The sequence below is a fragment of the Gambusia affinis genome, linkage group LG09 (assembly GCF_019740435.1).
Source record: "Gambusia affinis linkage group LG09, SWU_Gaff_1.0, whole genome shotgun sequence".
NCBI lineage: Eukaryota > Metazoa > Chordata > Actinopteri > Cyprinodontiformes > Poeciliidae > Gambusia > Gambusia affinis.
Window position 1 is genome coordinate 24,561,678 of NC_057876.1, and position 20,542 is coordinate 24,582,219.

At 36.8% G+C, this 20,542-nt stretch overlaps 1 protein-coding gene across 1 annotated transcript in view; it reads left to right on the forward strand.

Annotated features, from left to right (window-relative positions):
• Nucleotides 1-20,542, forward strand: part of LOC122836574 (proton-coupled amino acid transporter 1-like) — a 39,354-nt gene continuing 18,812 nt past the window's right edge. The window contains 12 exon segments of the mRNA XM_044126193.1: nt 1-147; nt 4,199-4,336; nt 6,385-6,496; nt 6,587-6,677; nt 8,510-8,598; nt 9,666-9,755; nt 10,456-10,540; nt 11,767-11,994; nt 15,437-15,491; nt 15,494-15,534; nt 17,537-17,700; nt 18,601-18,770. Coding sequence (XP_043982128.1) covers nt 4,300-4,336; nt 6,385-6,496; nt 6,587-6,677; nt 8,510-8,598; nt 9,666-9,755; nt 10,456-10,540; nt 11,767-11,994; nt 15,437-15,491; nt 15,494-15,534; nt 17,537-17,700; nt 18,601-18,770 — 1,162 coding nt within the window. The 5' untranslated portion in view covers nt 1-147; nt 4,199-4,299.

The window sequence follows — 20,542 nt, forward strand, 5'->3', positions numbered from 1 at the left end:
AAAAAATCGAATTAAATTCTCAATCTGTGTGCAGCACCTCGGCCAGCGCTCTCTTTCAATAGAGCGTAGGACCTCCTGCGGTCAGGTCATCCAGATAAAGGTTGAAGCAGGACAGCAGAGGGACGGAGGCCGAGATATATCATTAAGGTATGCTGGTGTATTATGATGACCGGAGCTGCTGTTTACGAACACAAAGATGGCATCGAAACCTTCAGCTAATGTTGGCTAACACGATTTGGTTGCGGCACACCAGTTTAGTCCGCCTTTACTCTACCTTCTTGATGTTTTATTAAATGACTATCTGAAGCTGATAATTCAGTGTATCTTATGTTTAAGTGCACATCCCACCCTGGAGACGTCCTAGCTTCGTATTATCCCGGTACCTTTAGCCCGGGGCAGTTCGTTGTCTCATAATTTGATTCACCTGATAATTTTCCTGGTTATCAGCTTGATGTCCGCTTTGACAACCTGCACGTCTTCCTGGCCAAAGATTACCGGTAATATTGATAGGATTACGGTGTTAATCTGCGTACGGTCTTCAGCTTGTATGTCTGCTTACTCTCATGAAAGGAGAACGACTCTCACTGGAAAATGCTTCCGACTGAAAATTAAGTCTTACAATTGAACAAAGTTGTTGTGCTTTGGCCACACCTTAATTTGACGGGGAGTTATCTGTTTTAAGAGTGAGGTATAGTTTCTCTTTTTATGTTGGGACATGTGACTGCAAAGATCAGTGTTTTCACCCTTGTTGCCTGGATTAATGCACACATCTATCTGCGCAAGGTACGTGCTTAGTCATGATACGACGTGACTTTCTGAAAGCAGGATGGTCTTCAATAAAAATAAGACTATCTCATGAAAAACATTAAACAACATGAGAATCAAAAAGTCCAACATGATTGGACATTTTGAATTGCTGTTTATATTATAAAATAAAAACAGCAATTCCTATTTCTAAAATAGATGTCATTTCATCAATTTTATAATTGTTTTATAATGTTTTGTATATCATTTAGTCATTTTTATTTTCATTCTTACCATAAATGTAGGATAAGTAGTCTGCTAGGTAGCAGACTGGGTTTAACTTCCCAAATATAGTTTTTCAAACATTGCCTTACAGGAGTAATGGATGGCCTCCACACAGCATGATTCTGCCACCACTTCTTTTAGTTTCCACTTAATCCACTGCTTTTTGCAATCAGAAAAGCCTACAAGATTTTACAAATTTAGCTCTTGTAAGCAAGAAATAAAATTCTTATTGCAATCAGGAACAATCAATATTGTAGGGGTTTGAAACTGCTACTTCTTTAAAATTTTGGTATATTGTTTTTAAAGAGAAATGCCTACATAGATAGAAGACAAGAAATAGATTTGTTTTATCATTCACTAATGATCTGATGGTGTTTTCCCTGTAACCTGGGTTTTGGAATCTTCTAAAATTAGTAAAATCATTTAAAAATAATAATAAAAAAAAAGGTTTTAACCTCTGCATTTCCATCTCCCTGAAATTTTTAATTTTATTTTTCTTTCACACAGGATTGTTTTTATACATTCTGTAATGCACACACAGACTCACCACACCAGGGTCCTCGACAGCTACAACTTTAGCTGCATCTCATTTCCAGCACAACTGAATAATGGCTGAATTCCTTCACCAGTATGTTCTTCACCTCTTTTAACCAGTCATTAATTTAATGTGCGTGTTGGAGAAGGGATGCATGTAAAAGTTGCAGTATAGTTGCACTTAATAATTGCTGCGTTAGACTTTAGCTTAGAAAATACTGTTTTGTTACACAGGAAGTTGTGGTTTAAAAATTCCTGTTTGTTCCTGATTTCTTAACGGCTCTGCTCACTAAACATGCAAACAGGTTGTTTCCTAAACCTTTTGACTTTTGTCTCTTTTGCAGCTATTAACAGACAGGTGCACAGCAAAATCTTCAAACAAAGTCCTGTTTAATTACACAGCAGATGCCAAACGGGATCTGTTTGAATTTCCTTCCATTGTGCTCGTCTTGCATAACATCTGGGTTTATTTGGCCTGGATGCTCCCTGATAGTGACTGCAGGAGCCTTAAAGATGGGAGAGGCACTTAGAGATTAGCGCTCTATTTCAGTGAATCAGATAAAGTTCAATGCAATTGGTGCCTGGTTGGAGGGTATTTTTTATTGCTATTTGGGCCAAAATGTGAGAAATATTAGACCTGCTTGAACAGGTGCAAGCTTTGTTTCCATTCAAAAAGAAAAAATAAAGTTTAGCATAAAATCTACTAAAACACACAGAATATTTATATTTTCATTGTGCTTTGATAACTGAAAAAGTGCAGGTTATTTTGATTTTACCTGCATATAAAAAAAATAATTAAAATTTAGTACAACAGTGGAATTTTTAAAGCACTTCTTTGTCAATTTGCATTACATTTACAGAGATCAATACTTCCTTAGCATTTCACTGTTTTTGTCGGCATCAGGAAAAATAGTGAAAGGTTATAATTTACTGTGCAAGTGTTTTTCTCCTTTTAATCATGTTTTGTTTACATATATTGAGTCTGTTCTGTTCCAGACACATTCTGTTCAGTCATCAAGTTTTTTTCTCCACAGAAACATTTAAATATAGACCATCATGGTTAGGTCAGGTGCTTAGCTCAGCATTCTGACAACAACAGTTCTGGCATAAAGAAGCATGTGAGGACCATGCTCACGTTCTGTTTACATGTTCAATTCTGACAGGAATAGGCCTGTCACGATAACAAATTTTTCTGAGCGATTAATTGTCTCAAAAATTATTGCGATAAACGATAATATTGTTTGAAGACCTTTGTACGCTGATTTAATGGAAATGACGTAGTAATGCATGCGATTTCCAGCCAAAGAGAGATGCACATTATTTTCAAAAGAACACTTAACACTGGAACTGATAAACAAAACAACCAAATACAAAAATGAAATGGATTCTCAATCTCCATTTACATAAAACGCACTTGAATAAAAACTAAACAACATGAAGCCAAAGTGGAAATAAATACTGCATTCAACCAAAAGAGTGCAGATTTTGAAGTCTGTATACCAGAGGTGGGCACTCCTGGTCCTCGAGGGCCGGTGTCCTGCAACTCTACTCGATTTATTTTTTATTTATTTATTTTTTTTTTTTCCTCTTACGACAATCTGAGAATGTTGGTCGTTCTAAGATTCTCTTGCGATTTCGTAACCGATCATAGTGTGTGGTGTGTTACGTAGATCGTCGTGGCCGCTCCGATCTAAATCAGGGGTTTTCCCCACTGGGACTGTTAACGCAGCCTGTTGAATGTGACAGGTAGCCAATCAGAAAGATCGGATTCTCCTCCGTGCTTTCTGAGGGGAAATTGCAGAGGGGAATCCCAAACAGCTGACACGGCGCAACCCGAAGTCCGGACTTCGGAGATGATATGTGTAAACAACATTAATGTTTATAAAATGCTTTGTGCAAAGAATACAGAAATGACGAGGGGAGGAGTTGGAGCGAAATTGTTACCACAGTTGATAAACACGGTAACTTTTCGGCTGTTCTTCGTTAACGTGACGTTATGATGATTTTCATTCAGTCAGGACTGACGCTAGCCACATGCATTGCAGGTAGATTGTAGAAAAGCATTGATTAATGCCTGGTTTTAAAATTAGTTAACTGAACTTGTTGCCATTATTTTGTGCCCATTGTTGGACACTACCTGGCAGGATCGAACCCGATCGAACCTTTATACCTAGTTTTTCTGTCGGCTAATGTGTGATCGCTCAGGTTTTGAAAATGGCAACTCTAAGATGGTGTAGTGTGCGCTGGGCATTATACTAAGGAAAAGAGGAAGGAAGACGTCAGTGGAGAGCGATGGCGTTGAGCCTTTTTTGTCATGCAGTGTCATCAACAGAAGGAGAAAAAGGCCGGAAGAGACGATAAAGCCGATAATTAAGATGAGGTCGATAGTTTTAATTTTTCGTGCGATTAATTGTTTTAATTTAATGTTTATGGTGACAGACCTAGACAGGAAGAAGTCAGCAAATTGTCAGAAACTTGTCAGAAAGTAGGACTTTTATATTTTTTCCACTGTTATTGCATCCCATCTAAGCTGCAGTTATTAATGCAACATTTTTTACAATCTGCCTTTGTGCTGGAACTCATTCGTGGTTTCCTGGAGTTGCTGCATCTAACAGCACAGCATTTTTTTTCACAGTTAGAAGCTGTCGATGCTGAGCCGTTTATCTTTGCTGCATCGGGATCTGTGAGGCTGGGAGAAAAGACACCTGTGCACCCGCGAGCGCCACCCGACCCACCATGATGGCATCCAGCGACGTGGATGGCAGAACAGAGGGTAGGAAATATGTAATCAATATCATAAAACTTGGAAGGTAAAATATTCTTTTTGTTGTTGCAGTGTGAGACAGAATGAACTTGGTCGCAGACAGATTACATGCAATCTCATCAAATCATCAACGCAGCTTTCATTTCATTTATGAGATTGGTCTGATGGCTTGTGTCTTCTTTGGCAGGAGGTCACAAACATTTGTTTCATTATTACTTGTGTATCTCAGTGAATTATAATATATTCTATAAGATAATTTATTTAAGAAACTAAAGTTTTTAGCATACTATGCTACCATAAAATATCGGGATCAAATTCTAAGTCCATGTCGCTCACCCATTTTACCATACTTTTTTCTTCCACTTAAAGTTTCTTGAATATTCTGTGACACAGCACTTTGAGAACAGACACCTTCTTTAGCAATGGCATTTTGTGGTTTAGCATCGTGTGGAGGGTGTTGGTGAATGTCTGTTGAACAGTTTAGTTATTAGCCTTCCCCATCACTTAACATTTTTTATATTAAATACGCTTTTTAATGCTCCAATGTGATGAATACAAACTTTCAGAATTTTAGCTTGTCTTTACCAATAAGAATTTCAGGTTTGCATGTTTATTAATGATTAAAGACTCAGCATCTGGTCAGTGTTGTAGATTAAATCTCTCAGTGAAATATATCTTACTTTGCTGTTCTGGCGTGAGTTACATGAGACAACAGTTTGATAGCGAAGTTGGGCCTTAAATGTTTTTAGTAGGGTGCCTTTTTTTCATTCTATATTAATTTAGCTCCAAACTTTTCCAGAAAAAATGCAACTTTTGATCTTGACGCAAATTTTATACACCACCTTTTGTTAGGCAGTAAACTTAATTTACTAATTTCAAACCACTGACTATTCTTGTTGTGCCAGAGTCATGAGTATCAACGTTGCTGTCTTAATAAAAAGGTTTCTGAATCTTTGGATGTTTTAAAGATGGGCTTCCCTTTCATTTTAAAGTCCGTCTTCACACTGTGATGACGCATACTTTGTTCCAATGTAGCTAATGAACTGTGCTGATTTTCTGGAGTCTAGCTGCTGCTATGGTGACCCGTTTGGTGTTTTTATTGAAAATATGTAAGCATGCATGCATCCGTCTGCAGCTGCAGAGCTTCTTGTCGTTGTTCGTTTTCAGCACGACCAAAAAAAGTCTTCTGTTTCTTGTTCATTAGAGTCAGCTGCCCTCCAAAAGGACTGGAATCTCTGCATTAAACTGGTTTCTGACAAAGTCATGAGGTTTCAGTTTATCTATTTTTTATGAGCACTGACCTCAGTGCACACTTGATATCAAACAAATGAGGTGATAAACTTTCAGCAGAATGAATGCATCTGTATTTCCTTCCCTCTGCATGTCCAGTGTCTCAAAGTATCTTTAGTTTTGAATTGAAACGTTCATGTGGGATGTCTTGTGAACCCTAAATAGAATGGATTATTTCCTGTAAATAGATTTGACACATGACTTCTCTAATATGAAAGAGTTGTTTGTGGTGAACCTGCTCATGCTGCAAGCAAGACCTTGGTGCAGCTGGATGTGAAGAAACATGGAATATAATTCTGTTTAACATTAAGTAAAGTTAGTGAAAAAGTTTACATACTGCCCATCATTGTCATGAATGTCTGTTGGAATAATAGATCAACTTGCTTTGCAACATTTCAGCAACTAATAGATTTAATTTTGTGCTTGTAATTTCTGTATTTAGAATTCACTAAAATTGATTGATGTATGTTATCAATTAGTCATAAAAACAATAAATGAAAAGTCTGAAACTAATAACTTTCATTCCCATTATGAGCAGATGGAAATGTTTACACAGACCTTATTTTCTAGCTTTACACACTTAACACAAATTGTGTGATTTACATTCAAAAGGGAGTAATTTAAGAATAGAATAAGAAAAATATCATAGTGTTACGTGCTGTTGACTTTACACATAACTATACGAGTATAAAGTTGACAAACATTTCAATATTTATTTTCCAGAGCTGTAAATGTCCTTCTCATCACTTGTTCCCTTCATGTGACAGGTTCTCTCTTTTCTGATCAAAACCCATCAGAAACGGACTCTCTGTGTCCGTCTCCTGGGCCATCCAGACCCCAGCGGAACTATGAGCGGATCGGGGGAAGAACAGGAACCTCGTGAGTGAAATACATTCAAACAGAACTGCCACTCAGAACAGCTTCGAAACAGTTTTTTTTTTTGTTTGTTTTTTTTTTGCCATTTTTCAGTTTCTGTCAGACTCTGATCCATCTTCTGAAGGGGAACATCGGTACTGGTCTGCTGGGGCTGCCTCTGGCTGTGAAAAACGCCGGACTGGTGGTAAGCACAAAGATGCTATTGTCCAATCGTTCGAGGTAAAACCAGAGGCTGGGCCTTTAAAAATTAGATTCTGCTTACGTTCCTTTCAGCTGGATGAAAGACAGAGATGCAGCAGCGACACTTTTCAGACTTTCAGAGGCACCTGGTATCAAAACAAAACATCTACAAGTTGCAAATTGTGGTCTATATAATAGGAAATCTTGCTTGTGCAACAAGTAAAGAGAAATCTATTTGCATGTTGTTCTGAAGAATATGAAAGTCACACCATACATCAAGATAATCAAGACAACAGTTTTTAGTTTTGTTCTTATAAGGTCAAACTGGTGGCAAGTTTATTTTTCAATTGATTCATGGTTTGCTCAATAAACTATAAAAATACCAACATCTCTGTTTTTTAAGCTATTAAATTTCTAATAATCTTACAGAAACTTCATACTGTTGTGAAAGAGGGGATTCATTTTCTCTTTAAAATATAATCTCTAAGTTCAACACAGAATCTAGTTTTAATTTGCAGAAATTAAATTCGAACATCATCTCTTCATTGTTGGGAGTTAAGTACCAGTCCTTGCATTCATTTATGTATTTTTGTACAAATTGTTAGAGACTGGTATTATACAGACTTTTGTTGTGCTTCAAGCATGTTATTTCTGAGGACAAAATGTTCTTGATGTATGTCCTGCTTTTTAACAGAAACAAGAGAGTCAAGAAAGAAGAGTCTTATTGTCTTCATTTGTCAGTAGTCATTAAACTGTATATGATGTGTTTGGTCACATAAACTGTTATAGTATGGGTAAATGGTAACTGTATTATTTTATCCATTAACTTTTTCTGTTTTGGTTGTCAGAATGTAAATAACACATTTTTCATGTGCTCTATGAGCTATTTTTATAGGATCCTGAAACATCACTGTCACAATGCCTCAGAAAAAAAACTAATGCACAGATACTCCTAATCTGTCCTGTGCTAATGAAGAATTGTATGCCTGCTACAAAACTCTGGCTCCTAGGAAAAATATTGCAGCTCTTTTTCTCTTTTCCTACAATTGTTTTTAACAAGTCAAACTTGTTCAGTCACATAAAACGTTGAACTAAGTTTCTTTATTAGGAAGTGGAGTTAAGTTCCCAGAGCAAATTGACTCTACCCTTCAAACATCTCATTTATATGCTCTTAAACACAGTAGTGTGTGAAAGTGGCTTATTTGTTCAAATAAACCACGCCTAAACTTCTCATGCTCTGGCTTTGTTGAAGATGAGACGAGGCTGAAAAGGACTGATCATATTTCAAGCGCTCCACATTTCAAGTCTGTTAAATTCCTGTCTGCATCCTGAGAACATGAGCTTTTGAAATACTGAATGGTTTCCACATAGGCTTTGCTTAATGTTAAGTTTTGTTTAGATTTTAGATCTATACATTTAAGTTTGTGTTTACAGTTTGTGATACAGTTAAGTATCAATTAACTTGCAGCAAGGATCTATCATTGGTTCTAAATTTTGTTTTGACAGAACTATTTAATCTTGTGCATTCTGTGTATTTTTTTTCTCACTGGACTTTTCTGTCAGTCAAAAGTTTCTGTGACTCCAGACAGTTGAGGCTACGGCTAACTCACTGCTAACATACCCTTTCTAGATAGCTAGAAAAAGCTAGCTAGGTACCGTAGTTAACTTTTTTGCATCTATCATGGATAAGTGTAAATCTATCAGCAATGTTTAAACGTTTCTGTGGAGATGTAGATCTTGAATTCTTTTAATAGTGGTCTTAAATTTGAATTGGTGAAACCTGCAGAAACCCTGGTTGTTACTATTTTTTATCTAGCTCTGTTTTCTTGTTTCCAGCTTGGACCAGTCAGTCTCCTGGTTATGGGAATCATCGCAGTCCATTGCATGAAGCTCCTGGTGAAATGTTCCCACCACCTCAGTGCAAAGTAAGTAAAAAATATATTTCAGCCGCAGGTTAAAAGTCAAATACTGCCGTTTAAAATGGGGTAATGGTAAACATTTGCTTGTCTGGTTTTGCACAGGAGGGTGGAGATCAGATACAATTTAATGCAATTAATTTTACCCCATAAGTGATTCCACTTAATTACATATGTGCACACCTTAAAATGATGTTTGGGTTCCATGCTCAACTCAGAGTGCAGCTTTTTTGTCTGTTTAGATTGTGTTAATTTAACTTTCTGGTCACTGTAACTGAAACCTAAATTTCCTAATTTCCTCTCTGTGTGGCTCATTGTGTGTTTTGCCAGGTCCTGTAGACAGATTACTTTCCACTAGGTCTCTATTTTCTGCTCAGTAATCAGGAGCCCTTTGGCAGCTTGTCGTGTGTGCTCTCACACTTTCGTCAGCGCTGCCAGACAAATCCCACACACCATGTATACACTGTATGTAATCAGCTCGACTAATCAGAAGCTGGGAGTTGTGCTGCTGGTGTTTTTAACATTCCCTGCCGCTGAACCATTAACTCCCTGTGGGTCCTATATGTTAGTGAGCAGTTGTTGTGTCTTCACTAGTTTGCAAGCTGCAGCCCATGCTTCATCTGTCAACCTTTGCTAAGTTCATACAAAGATCTCCTGTATCTCCGCCACTTGGGTTAAAGAAGATTAACTGGATCAGAAGCATGAATGAAGGCGGTCTTCTAGGAAGTCCAAAAACAAGACAGGAAATGCTTCCGTATCAGTCTAAAATTGCACAACAACTACGTTCATAGAAACTGTTTTCTTTAATGCAGAGTCATCACTTCCTCTCAGACACAGAAGGGTCATATTGTTGCAAAACACTGTGTTGTATGATTAAATATTTACCTTTATGTAGGTGGACAAAGTATTGGTCCAGTGGTTTCCATTTCTTGGTTTGTTTCCTTCCAAGCCTTCATTTAAAGCTGTGGTGCATTATTGGGTTCATTTCCTGCCAATTGTTCCATACTTTTCAGCTACCGAGCAGCATTTTCTACATTTAGTTTTCACTTTCTTGCTCCATTTGCTGTTTTTCCTAGGATGAACCAGCCATCTATGACCTACGGAGAGGTGATGCAGTATGGGATGGAAAACGTGTCATGGCTGAGGAGCCGTTCACGATGGGGAAGGTGAGAGGAAAAACAATCAGCTACAATGTTGATATCTTTACTCAAACCCAGAAATATCCCAGGCAAGGTGTTCCTATTAGACAAAAAATAAATGTACTTTCTCATCAGGAAACTCTAAGTCAGTGAAAATTTGCAATAAAAAAAAAAATGAAATAAGCAGATATATGTTGAAATGAAAGTACACACTTTTCTATTCCCTTCTAAAATCTAGGGTTTATTTGCATATTAAAAATGATCTTTTTTAGGCATAAACCTCAGGAGAATTACTATGGTTTCATGGTATTTAAGTAAAAATTTGTAATAAAATGTTGAACATGATATAAATATAATTGCTTTTACTGAAAACAGAAAATAAGTGGAAGTTCATGCTACTAGAAAAATTAGAATACCTTATTAGACTGTTTATTATTTTTATTGTCTTCCATAGGTTTCAGCAAATTCTTATCTTGGGTTCATTTCCTGCCCCAAGATAAGATTTTGGGGCAGGAAATGCCCCAAAATCTTGTCTTGGGGCATTTTTTTGTTTTTTACAAAAAAATATTGTCCTTGTGTTTTTTAAGAGAAAAACAAATGTAACAAACGGAATTTAGTTAGTCCAAGCAAAACGGAGATCATCTGAAGTTGTGAAAACTTTGGTAAATAACGGCTGTTAACAACTGACATCTGACTGTGTGCTCTTCCTCTGTCTCTTGTTTCTCAGTCGGACGGTGAACTTGTTCCTCATCATCACTCAGATTGGCTTCTGCTGCGTCTACTTCGTTTTCCTTAGTGACAACATCAAGCAGGTCTTGAACGCTCACAAAGATACACACCTTACAACACCTGCTTGTACATTCAGAACTGTCTCTCATGCTGATCCCACTAGAGAATATTTGAGGATAATATTTGCCGTGTCGGCATGACATTTCAGGTCACCTTGTTTGCTGATATTAAACCACTTGGACTGCTGGATTAGAAAGAGCAGAAATGTAGACACACAGAACTGGATCTCTTTACTCAGATTCTTAACTTTGGGTTCTCTCAGGTCAAACAAAGACACCTTTACTTAGAATGGAAGTTTACACAGTTTTGAAAGGATCTGTTTGCAGATTCTATCATTCAAAGGTTATACAAGTTGGAAGGTCAGTACCAGCTATTGGTTTTGCCTTAACAGCAGGACAAAGTGGAAAAACCCAGGAAATGCTGGTCGAATTTCTCTTCAGGTTACAAAGAATGTTCAGATTTTGCATTATAAAATAATAATAATTACAAATACTCACGCATTTGTGTAATATTTATCCCTTTAGCTTTAACAAAAAGCATTACATTGTCCTCATCGGGAGGAAATATTATAAAACATCTTGATGTGTGCCCATTTTCCTGCTCACGTATTTAGATTTCATCCTGGTTGTTAAGGGATTATCACTCAGTTGAGAAAAATATGAATATAATCAAGTAATCTTGTTCAAAGGTCTTAACTTTTTATCTCCTTTTCTCAAAAGCGTGTGATGAAATATGGTCGCTGTGACGTCACAGAAATGAGTTCACCTTTGACTTCTGAACTTTTCACTACAAATCGATTCTGTCTGGAATTGTTTTTAACAGCCTTTAGAAATCAATGCTTTATCATTTTGTTTGCCTTAAAATCTTTGGGAACTAGTGAAAAACGCTTCAGAAACTGACATTTCTGATGAAGAAACATAGTGTTTAATTCTTGTTGTGCATCTTCTCACCACTAGAGGGTAGCATCCTTTCGCTAATTGTCTAAAAGATGTACCATTCTTGAAAACATACAATGCAGCTTATATTTTTAGATTGGATTTGGATTGGACTGCCAAAGCGTTATTCATCAATAGTTCTTCAGGCTTTGTAGTTTTTCTTTGGGCTTTGTTTTTTTTTTTTCTGTATTTCTTTGGGAGAAAAGTACAATTATTTGATCCTGGTTTAACATGGTTGTGTTTTTTGACTTGTTTTTTGTATAGAAGGCATTTCTTTGACTCGTTTTTGAATCACTTTTTGTTTTGTTTTCCAGGTTGTGGAAGCTGCCAATGCCACCACCTCCAGCTGCCAGGTGAACCACACCAACCAGACGGATGTCCTGGTTCCCAGTTTCGACTCCCGGATCTACATGCTCTTCTTCCTGCCCTTCTTCATCGTCCTGGTTTTTACCCCCAACCTGAAGTTCTTGGCTCCCTTATCTCTCCTTGCAAACCTGGTCATGACCCTGAGTCTGATTCTGATCTACGTCTACTCCTTCATGGTAACCACCTCATTTATCTTTTATCTCCCGTTCTGATTCGTGTAATCTTTATTGCAACCTGACTCTCTGGGTTATATTTACACACGTGGAAGACAAACAAATCAATCTTAGTTTGAAACGCCGTGTGGCAGAGAAGGCTCACACTGACTCATCTGTGCAGGCGGTGCAGTTCCGTCGCCGCTGTAAACGCAGATTGTCAGGAGATGCCAGGATTTGCATATCTTGGCCTCATTTTGAGTTTCTGGTATATGCATTCCCTCGAGTGATGAGGATCAGTGGAGGTTCTGCTGGAAGATAAATCCTTTCAGGACTCACAGGACCCAGACATCCTCCATCCATCTGCTTCAGAATGGTCTTGATTGGGTCTGTTTAGATTTAAATAACTAGTCTTAAATTAACAGTTCTAGATTAAACTCATTAATATCTAATACAATGATTTCCCCAAAGACCTTTCAGCTCAAATAGAAGGAAAATTCAAATGATTATTTTAAATAAAATGTTTTGTTTCCTTTCAATTTTCCCTTTGCTGTTAGCAGACCAGATGCTAAAAATTAGATTTTTTTTTTTTTTAATGTTTTCTTTTTCATAAAAGGCATCAAAACTGAAAATTTTCATTTTTTTTCCCTGACCACACACACTCAAAATCTAGAAAAGGTTATGGGCATAAACTTTGATGCAAACAGGTGAGTTTTAAACTTTATTTTCTGTTGGATACAAGCTTTCCTTTCCTTTAAACCTCCAGCATATATTTGCTTTTATGATCATGCAAGTAAAATGATTGAAAAAGGGTAAAGTCTGTAGAAATCTGGAAAATTCAGCAAATGCCTTTGTACAAACTTTAATTTATTATTTATTTATATTTAGATAAAAAGGCATTCCATGCAGGAATATAGTTTATTCACTCTTCATGATTAGATCAACTGTGTCCTGATTTAAACTTTATTTTCAAACTGAAGCTCAGAATCAGAAAATGTCATACTGAGAAACATGAGGCAACAATTCCAGCAGTTTTGTGTAGATGCGATTTCACAAGCTGATTTGCAACACAATTGTGGAGTAAATATGCCTGTTCAGCTTTTCTCATCAATTAAATCATTATTTTACTTTTCCAGACTTAAAAACCCCCTCAAATCTAAGCTAATTTAGAGAGTCTGAAAATATTCCCACATCATGAGAAGAATGTTTTAGTCCATTATGAGGCAAACTGATGTGCTCTAATCACAGAAATTTAATAATTTTTATCCTCTGTCTGCAAATGTTTTTTTTTTTTTTCAGTGAAGTCGCAGGAAAGTATCGATTGCTGCTTTGAAGGACATTTTGTTCAGTTTTATTTTCATTCTTATTCTGAAGGTCTCAAAATAATTATTTTACGTCTTTCAGCTGCTCATGTTATGTTTGTTTACTTAAAACTATTCTCTGATCAAATCTGGATCAACCATTTAACCAAAATTAAAACTTCCCTCTTTCTGAAAGCTTTCAGTTTCATTCAAATGAAACCTAACAACCTAACTTTCTTTGGGAAACGGCCACAAAGTAAATATTGCAGTGATTTAATATCTTGATTCCTAAACAGCAAGATATATCCAGATCAATGAGAATGTCATTAAGTTTGTCGGTGTAGGGGAACGTGGATTTTTTTCATTCTGCTGGTGCTGATGCAATAGTATTCTGTGTGCGATAATATGACTCATCTTTTAGCCTATAGGAAAAAAAGATCAATATTTTTGTGATTACATTAGAATCAATACTTCAGCTTGAACCTTTGTTCATGAAACTTTCCATCTGAACACAATAAACTCCCAGTTTTCCGTCTCTCCCCGCTGTCCAGCTTTGTGGTTGCAAAGCCAATTGGATTTTGAGCTTTTTTTGAATAACAGAACAACCAGTGAAGACAAGAGTCTCCAGATTACATGTTTCCTGGCCTTCGACCATTTCATCATCCTGCTTCTGTGCTTTGCAGATATATATAGTACCCGTGTTCGCCGAGGAATGGCCTTGCCTTGAAACGAAGCAATTTCTTGCATCAGAAACCTCACAAAGATTTGGGACTGAGATATGTGACCCATAAGCTGGATCTGCATCAACAAAGTTCAGCAAAACTGAAGGACACTGACTACAAGAAGTTTTACATTTACTTTCTCAGTTGCTCATTTCGACTGCTTTGTAGTTCAAATTTGTTGACATGTCCTTGTTACACAGAAGAACCTTCCTTATTTTGTATTTAATGATATCAATATGAAATGATAAATTAATGTTCATTCATTTGAGGAGTTTTAACCCAAGTTAGATCAGAGTTGCTGTATAAAGAGAACATTTTTTAAATTAGGGATGTAACTAATAATTGTTGATCAATTGTAATTGATTATCATTTAATCTGTAGATTATTTTAACAATTAATAATCAATTAATGGATCAATTAATGGAAATTGACACATTCTGCAGATTTTTTTCACTTAAATATTTTTATGCAAGTTTAGAAATACATTAAGATACAAACAAATACTTCAATTCTTTTTAAAAATGTATTAGTTTTTTGCCAGAAATGCAAAAAACACTTCTTACATCAACTTGTGAAACTCAATTGATACATTGCATGGCTAATAAATAACTAATCTAGTTATTTATTTATTTTCTTTGATTAACTGATTAATAATTGGATATCAAAAAATGCGTAATAGATTTTTATTTTTACAGAATTTAAACTAGGTGAAGCTGAAACTACCACTTGAGGAGTTCTGGGTAGAACATATTTACAGATAAATTATTATAATTTTTTTTTATCTTAAATGCAAAATGTTTAATTTATAGTTTTGGTTTAATTACAGCAAAATATTTTTTATGGGGGGGTCTATATATGATGCAGTTAACAATTAATTGATTTCTAAGTTCGTTTACGATTATTTCAATAATCTGTTCATCATTATTAACACGATTCTTCTTTCTGCCCTACTTTCAATGCAAGATTGTCTTTCACTGACAGAGAACATGTTTAATAACTAGGATCATCTGTAATTCTCCTGTTGACTTTTTTTAACAAGTAATAAGAGTTCCTCATATATTATCCAGATTTTTCTTTCTTTCTTTTTTTTTTTTTTTTTTTTGCTGCTGCGAACAGAGCAGAGTAATTGTGTTAAATAATTGCTACAAGCAAAGGTAATTTGCAGGCTTCAGCCAGCAAATGAGTTCAGCTGTCAAAAGGTGGGGCGTCCTCCTTGCACAAGGTCTTACTTTAACGTGACTGTCGGTAATCTGCAGAGAGGACCCCTTGACTGCAGACTTGATTTGGGTAGATATGAAACAGTTGTATGGTAGTTGGCCGTAATGAATCACTAATTAACCTTCAGAAAGCCTTTGAAAAATTATATCAAATGTCCGGACATGCCTGAAGTAAACCATTAATCTTTCTTTTCTTCTTTTTTTTTTTTTTTTTTTACCCTAACAGAACATCACGTTTCCTATTGATCTACCAAAGGTCGGCAGAGCCAAGGACTACCCTCTGTTTTTGGGACGGCCATCTTTGCCTTTGAGGGGATCGGCGTGGTGAGTGACCAAGACGTGATGACAGTCAAAGAATGATGAGAAATTCTTCAAATTTTTATCTGCTTCAACTATTTAATACAATTGCATCTATTATTTATCTATAGTACCATCTGTTTAGAACACAGAAAATGGAAAAAAATATCAGATTTTTTCCAAAGTGCTGTTTTATGATGAGAAATATACCAACCAGAGTGACATTGTGAGCAGTGACATGTGAACAACACTGCTTTTTTCTATACACAGTTAAAGGGGATTGTGTGTTAAAGTTTATGTGTTAAAAGCATGAAGATATAATCAAATGTGAGAATGACAGGGTCCAGATTGTAATGTGGAGGTAGCTGGGTCAGAACATTTCTAAAACTGCAGCCTTTGTTAGGATTTCCTGGTTTACAGCTGTCCAGACAAGACTGTAGCTCAGATTGCAAAACAAGGTCATGCTGGTTCTGATCGAAAGTTTCAGAATATACCATTCATCGCAGTTTGATGCCAATAGAACTACAAATAATAATGATGTTCCTGATCAGTCCATAAAATCATTTAAAATGCTTATTTGTATCCGAAAAACTAAAACCTCACAATTCACTTTTAGACACTTCTTAGTGCTTTGTGGCATTTTGAAACCAGATTGTTATTCCTTCGTCATCGTTTGAGTTCAGCAGCATTTCTTTTGTCTTTCAACTGTTGCATCACATTTCTGACCATCTTCAACAGTCTGTATATAAGTAATTGCACATTGTGCACAGCTTTTTCACCTGACTGTAGTTAAAATAAATTTACAAAAAGGTGAGGAGCGTTTACGCTAAGTTCATTCAGGTAGATGTTGCCTGAACAACCGGACTTCTGGAACCATTTCCATTGTCCAGATGGGGCTGAAGTGAAGAGGTCTGATCATAATTCCAAAAATCCCTAAGAACAAATATTATTGTCAAATAAGACTTGATAATACGATACATATTTGATCAATCTTATTTATCAGATATTGTGATTGAAAGTGAAGATTTGGCAGCCATGAAAATAACCTTGAACTGCCTTGTATTCTAGAGTAAAAGAACAAAATGATCTATCCAAATGAAGATCGGCCCAACATCATCAATGGGACCAAGAGCCCAAACAAATGAGTTAGTTAAAGTATACATGCCAGTCAGGTTGAAGGTCTGTGGTGAGACTTTAATGCCTCGTTTCCACTGAGCAGTATGGTATGGGTCGGTGCCGTTTGGTACGCTCGTTTGTCTATTTCCTGTGTAAAAACGGCCCATACACCTGACCTGTACTGCACCATTCCCAGACCTCCTTTAGTGGTAGGTCCTTAGAATAATATCACGGGTAAGCTGGAACTACTGGCGTCACACAACATGGTCCACGGATAGGGCAACAGAAAAATGTTGCTGCTTGCGCCAACCACAAAATAATCCTAGAACCTAATGCCAAATCATTTTTCCTGATGCCCAAATACTGACAGTTGAAACATATTGGACTTTCTTTGTTCATGGTGACTATAAGTAACCCTGGTTTTGTTCAAATACACAGGCATGTGGTGTGTCCACATGTGTTAGATTCTTCTGCCAAAGCCCTGTTTGGGATTTTAATTGGATGTGATCCTGGCAAAAATATCTAGAGGACAAGATCACAGGCCCAAATGTTGTTTGTATCTTCCCTTTGTAAAGCCTGCTGATCACATAGGTCTCTGTGGGAGGTGTGGATAAGAAAACAAAACCTTCATTTGTTTCACTTGCCACCAGCACAGTATGAAGGGATGAATATAATGCTTTTGAACATGTTGAATGCCATGAAATGGAGCCATGGGCTTTTGCTGAAATGTCAATGCAAATTTAGGCTTTCCTGTAATGTCCAGATGCTGAAATCAAAAGATCACAATCTGAGAACAAGAGACTTTTTGAGTAACTGATTATAAGCAGACTGCAAAAACATGTTCACTGGGTTTTCACCTGCTGAGCAATCGTTTTACTTTTCCTGCCTTGTTTGTGTCTTTGTGCATTGGAAGGTCCTCCCTCTGGAAAATAAAATGCAGCAGCCGCAGAAATTCACCCAGGTTTTGTATGTGGGTATGGGCATCGTCACATTCCTCTACATCAGCCTCGGCACCATAGGGTACATGTGCTTTGGAGAGCACATCGGCAGCATCACTTTAAACTTGCATTAATGCTGGTAAGATAACATAAAGTTTAGAGAACTTAAAGAATGCGCTGCTCTTTTCCTTTTATCTGAAGTAAAAGGTCCGATCCACAGTTTTTAACAAAGTCTAATATGATATGAAATGTTTGTTTAGACTAAGAGAGGAAACATTTTGCATTCACATAACGCAAATTGCTTTGTAGGTCTTTACTTTGGGAATGCTGACCTTGTTTAACCCTGATAACTTGCTTTTAGTGACTAGATATCTAGGCACTATAGCGCTGATGGAAATATGTCAACAGTTTGGACAACCTGGTGTAATTTTAACTTTAGACAGATCTCTGATCAGAGATGCCTGTGAAGCCCTTCCACCTTGCCAGGGGAGTAAATTATCCTGGCAGTAATGGTAACATTGAACCTTTTTCTGTGGTACAAAACAAAGTTTTACTTGAAACTTTTATTTTCCCCAAAGTTCAGCACAGACCGACGTAAAAGCTAATGAGAAACCCTCGGTAATTATAAATAAAGTTAGCTGGATAATCAGCATTTCAGAAACAAAGGTGTCATTTTTCTGGCCATCAGTCTGGTTCCCTCTGATGGCAGCGTGCCCGCAGTAACGGAAGTGGAACTGAAGTCTCAGACAGAATTTGTTTACTCATTACTTGTTGCTATCATCACAGCTGCAGGAGATTGACGCCCCTTGAAGTGGCTTTTGTGACTGTTGTGTTTTAGTGGAATAGATTGGCTGTTCAATGAGGTTGAAAACTCAAAGATTGTAATTAGCAGCATCTCTCTCAAATGGAAAGCAAAGACCAAGTGATGTTTATAAAAACTACACATCATAGTTAAGAACTTTCATTTTGTTTGTCATTATTTTTAAGGAAATTGAGGTTTTTGTGGTAATATTTATGCTGATTTTCTGTGTGCTTGCAGGACGTACCAGGCAGTAAAACTCCTGTATTGTTTCGGCATATTCATCACTTTCGCCCTGCAGTTCTACGTTCCTGCAGAAATCCTCATCCCACAGGTTTTGGCCCACGTGTCGGAGAGATGGGTGAAGCCGGTCGATCTTCTGCTTCGCACCTTTCTGGTCATCATCACATGTAGGAACTCTGTTATTTTAGTTTTAGTTTTTACCAGCATTTCATCTGTAGAGGTTCACAGATTTGTTTATCAGCGATGATTCCCTCATTTCTGGGATTGGTGATAGGCCAATACTTGCATATGAACATGATCTTATCCCCCACTCTTCTCCACCTCAGAAAAGGTCTAAAAATCAACCACTGTCCTCTTCTGCTTTCCCTTGAGAAATGTTTGACTAGTGGTCATGTTTATTTGTTTGCAGTTAACAATATCTTCCTCACTGGTACCAACTCAATGACTTTCTTGCTATATTTAGCAATATTTCAGACAAAAACAAAACTGGTATAGGCCAAAATAGGACTTGGCTGGTCAGACTTTTTAAAGATCTGTAATTGGCGATCGGCCAGAAAACTGCAGTCGGTGCACTCCCATCTTTTGCATCTTAAAATGACTATTTTATTATTTAAATGATTAAGAATACTTTTTTCTTTTCATAAAAGTAGCCAACAGTCACTTTGAGCTGCTTACAAGACATTTATGACCAGTTTTTACTCTTACTGCCACAATAAGTAATGTACAGAGTCACAGTCTGATTCCACTCACTAGTCTGAGTGGAATAGTTTCATATTTTGATGGAGAAGTTTTTCCTTGAAGTACGGTGCCTTGCAAAAGGCTCGATCATGTTCAGTGACTCCTCTCGAGCGTTCTGTATTTCAGTAAAGAACATTGAATCGCGCTTACTTTCTCTTACTACTTCTGAGGCAGTTTTCTCTTTATTCCTGTTGTTGGATTTTTTTTTATTGGGTTTATTTAAACCAAATTGGGGCAAAGACAGTCGGTATTCTGTTTTACTCAGCACACAAAGCTGATTGTCTGTGATGAACACCTCAAAGTGTTGAAGTCTTGAAGCTTTTAAGATCTGCACCTCCTTTCAACAACCCTCTCTTCACTTTGGCTGAAACGCTCTTAAGGAAAAGAAACTGATGTGTTCTCAGAAGGTTGTTGGTTTGATTGTAAAATAAAAGTAGCCTTTCATCCCTCATTGAGGAGAGTTTTTAGCTGATTGACTGTTTTAGCTAAATGAGTGAGGCAGAAGTATTGAGCGACTTCAGCAAGCCCCTTTGTGACTAATTACTTCCAGGTGATCCCACAAGTCCAGAACACTTGGAAGAGCCCGGCTTGTGTTTTCATCTTGGCACCACAGATGGGGTAAATTGATCAAAGAATGGACTTAAAGGAAAAAATAAATGAGATGCATTTGAGAGACGAGGATTAAAAGAGAACTAAATTTTGGTCTGTGTAAATAAATTATTTTTGATGCATTTTTTTTTGGACCATCTTTCTGACTGGTTTAAGTTCTTCTATAAAATCAGATTCAGGAACCACTGATGATAACCCAATCATTAATCTGTGACATGCAGGATTCCCTTCCTTTTGCTTTGCTGTAACTCTAATCTAAGGCAACTGAAATGTAAAAGTTCTAGGTTTTAACTTAATCTTGTAAACCTTTGTCAATAATGGAGCCAAAGGTTTTTGATTATTGTGTATCAGAACAAGAAGTTAATTCAATGTGAATTTATTCCTTGCCTGTCAGATACTTTTACTACATTGAACATCAGTTTTTCTGATCTTTTTTTTTTTATAGCAGGGCCCTCCATCAGCTTGTAGATCTCAAAAGTCTACAAAGTTTAAAAGTATCACTTATTTTAATCAGAAGTGCATCAGTCCTACTTTAAAACAAAATCCTTGCTATTGCTTTTTGGTTCCAATTTCTGTAAACTAAAACAAGAAT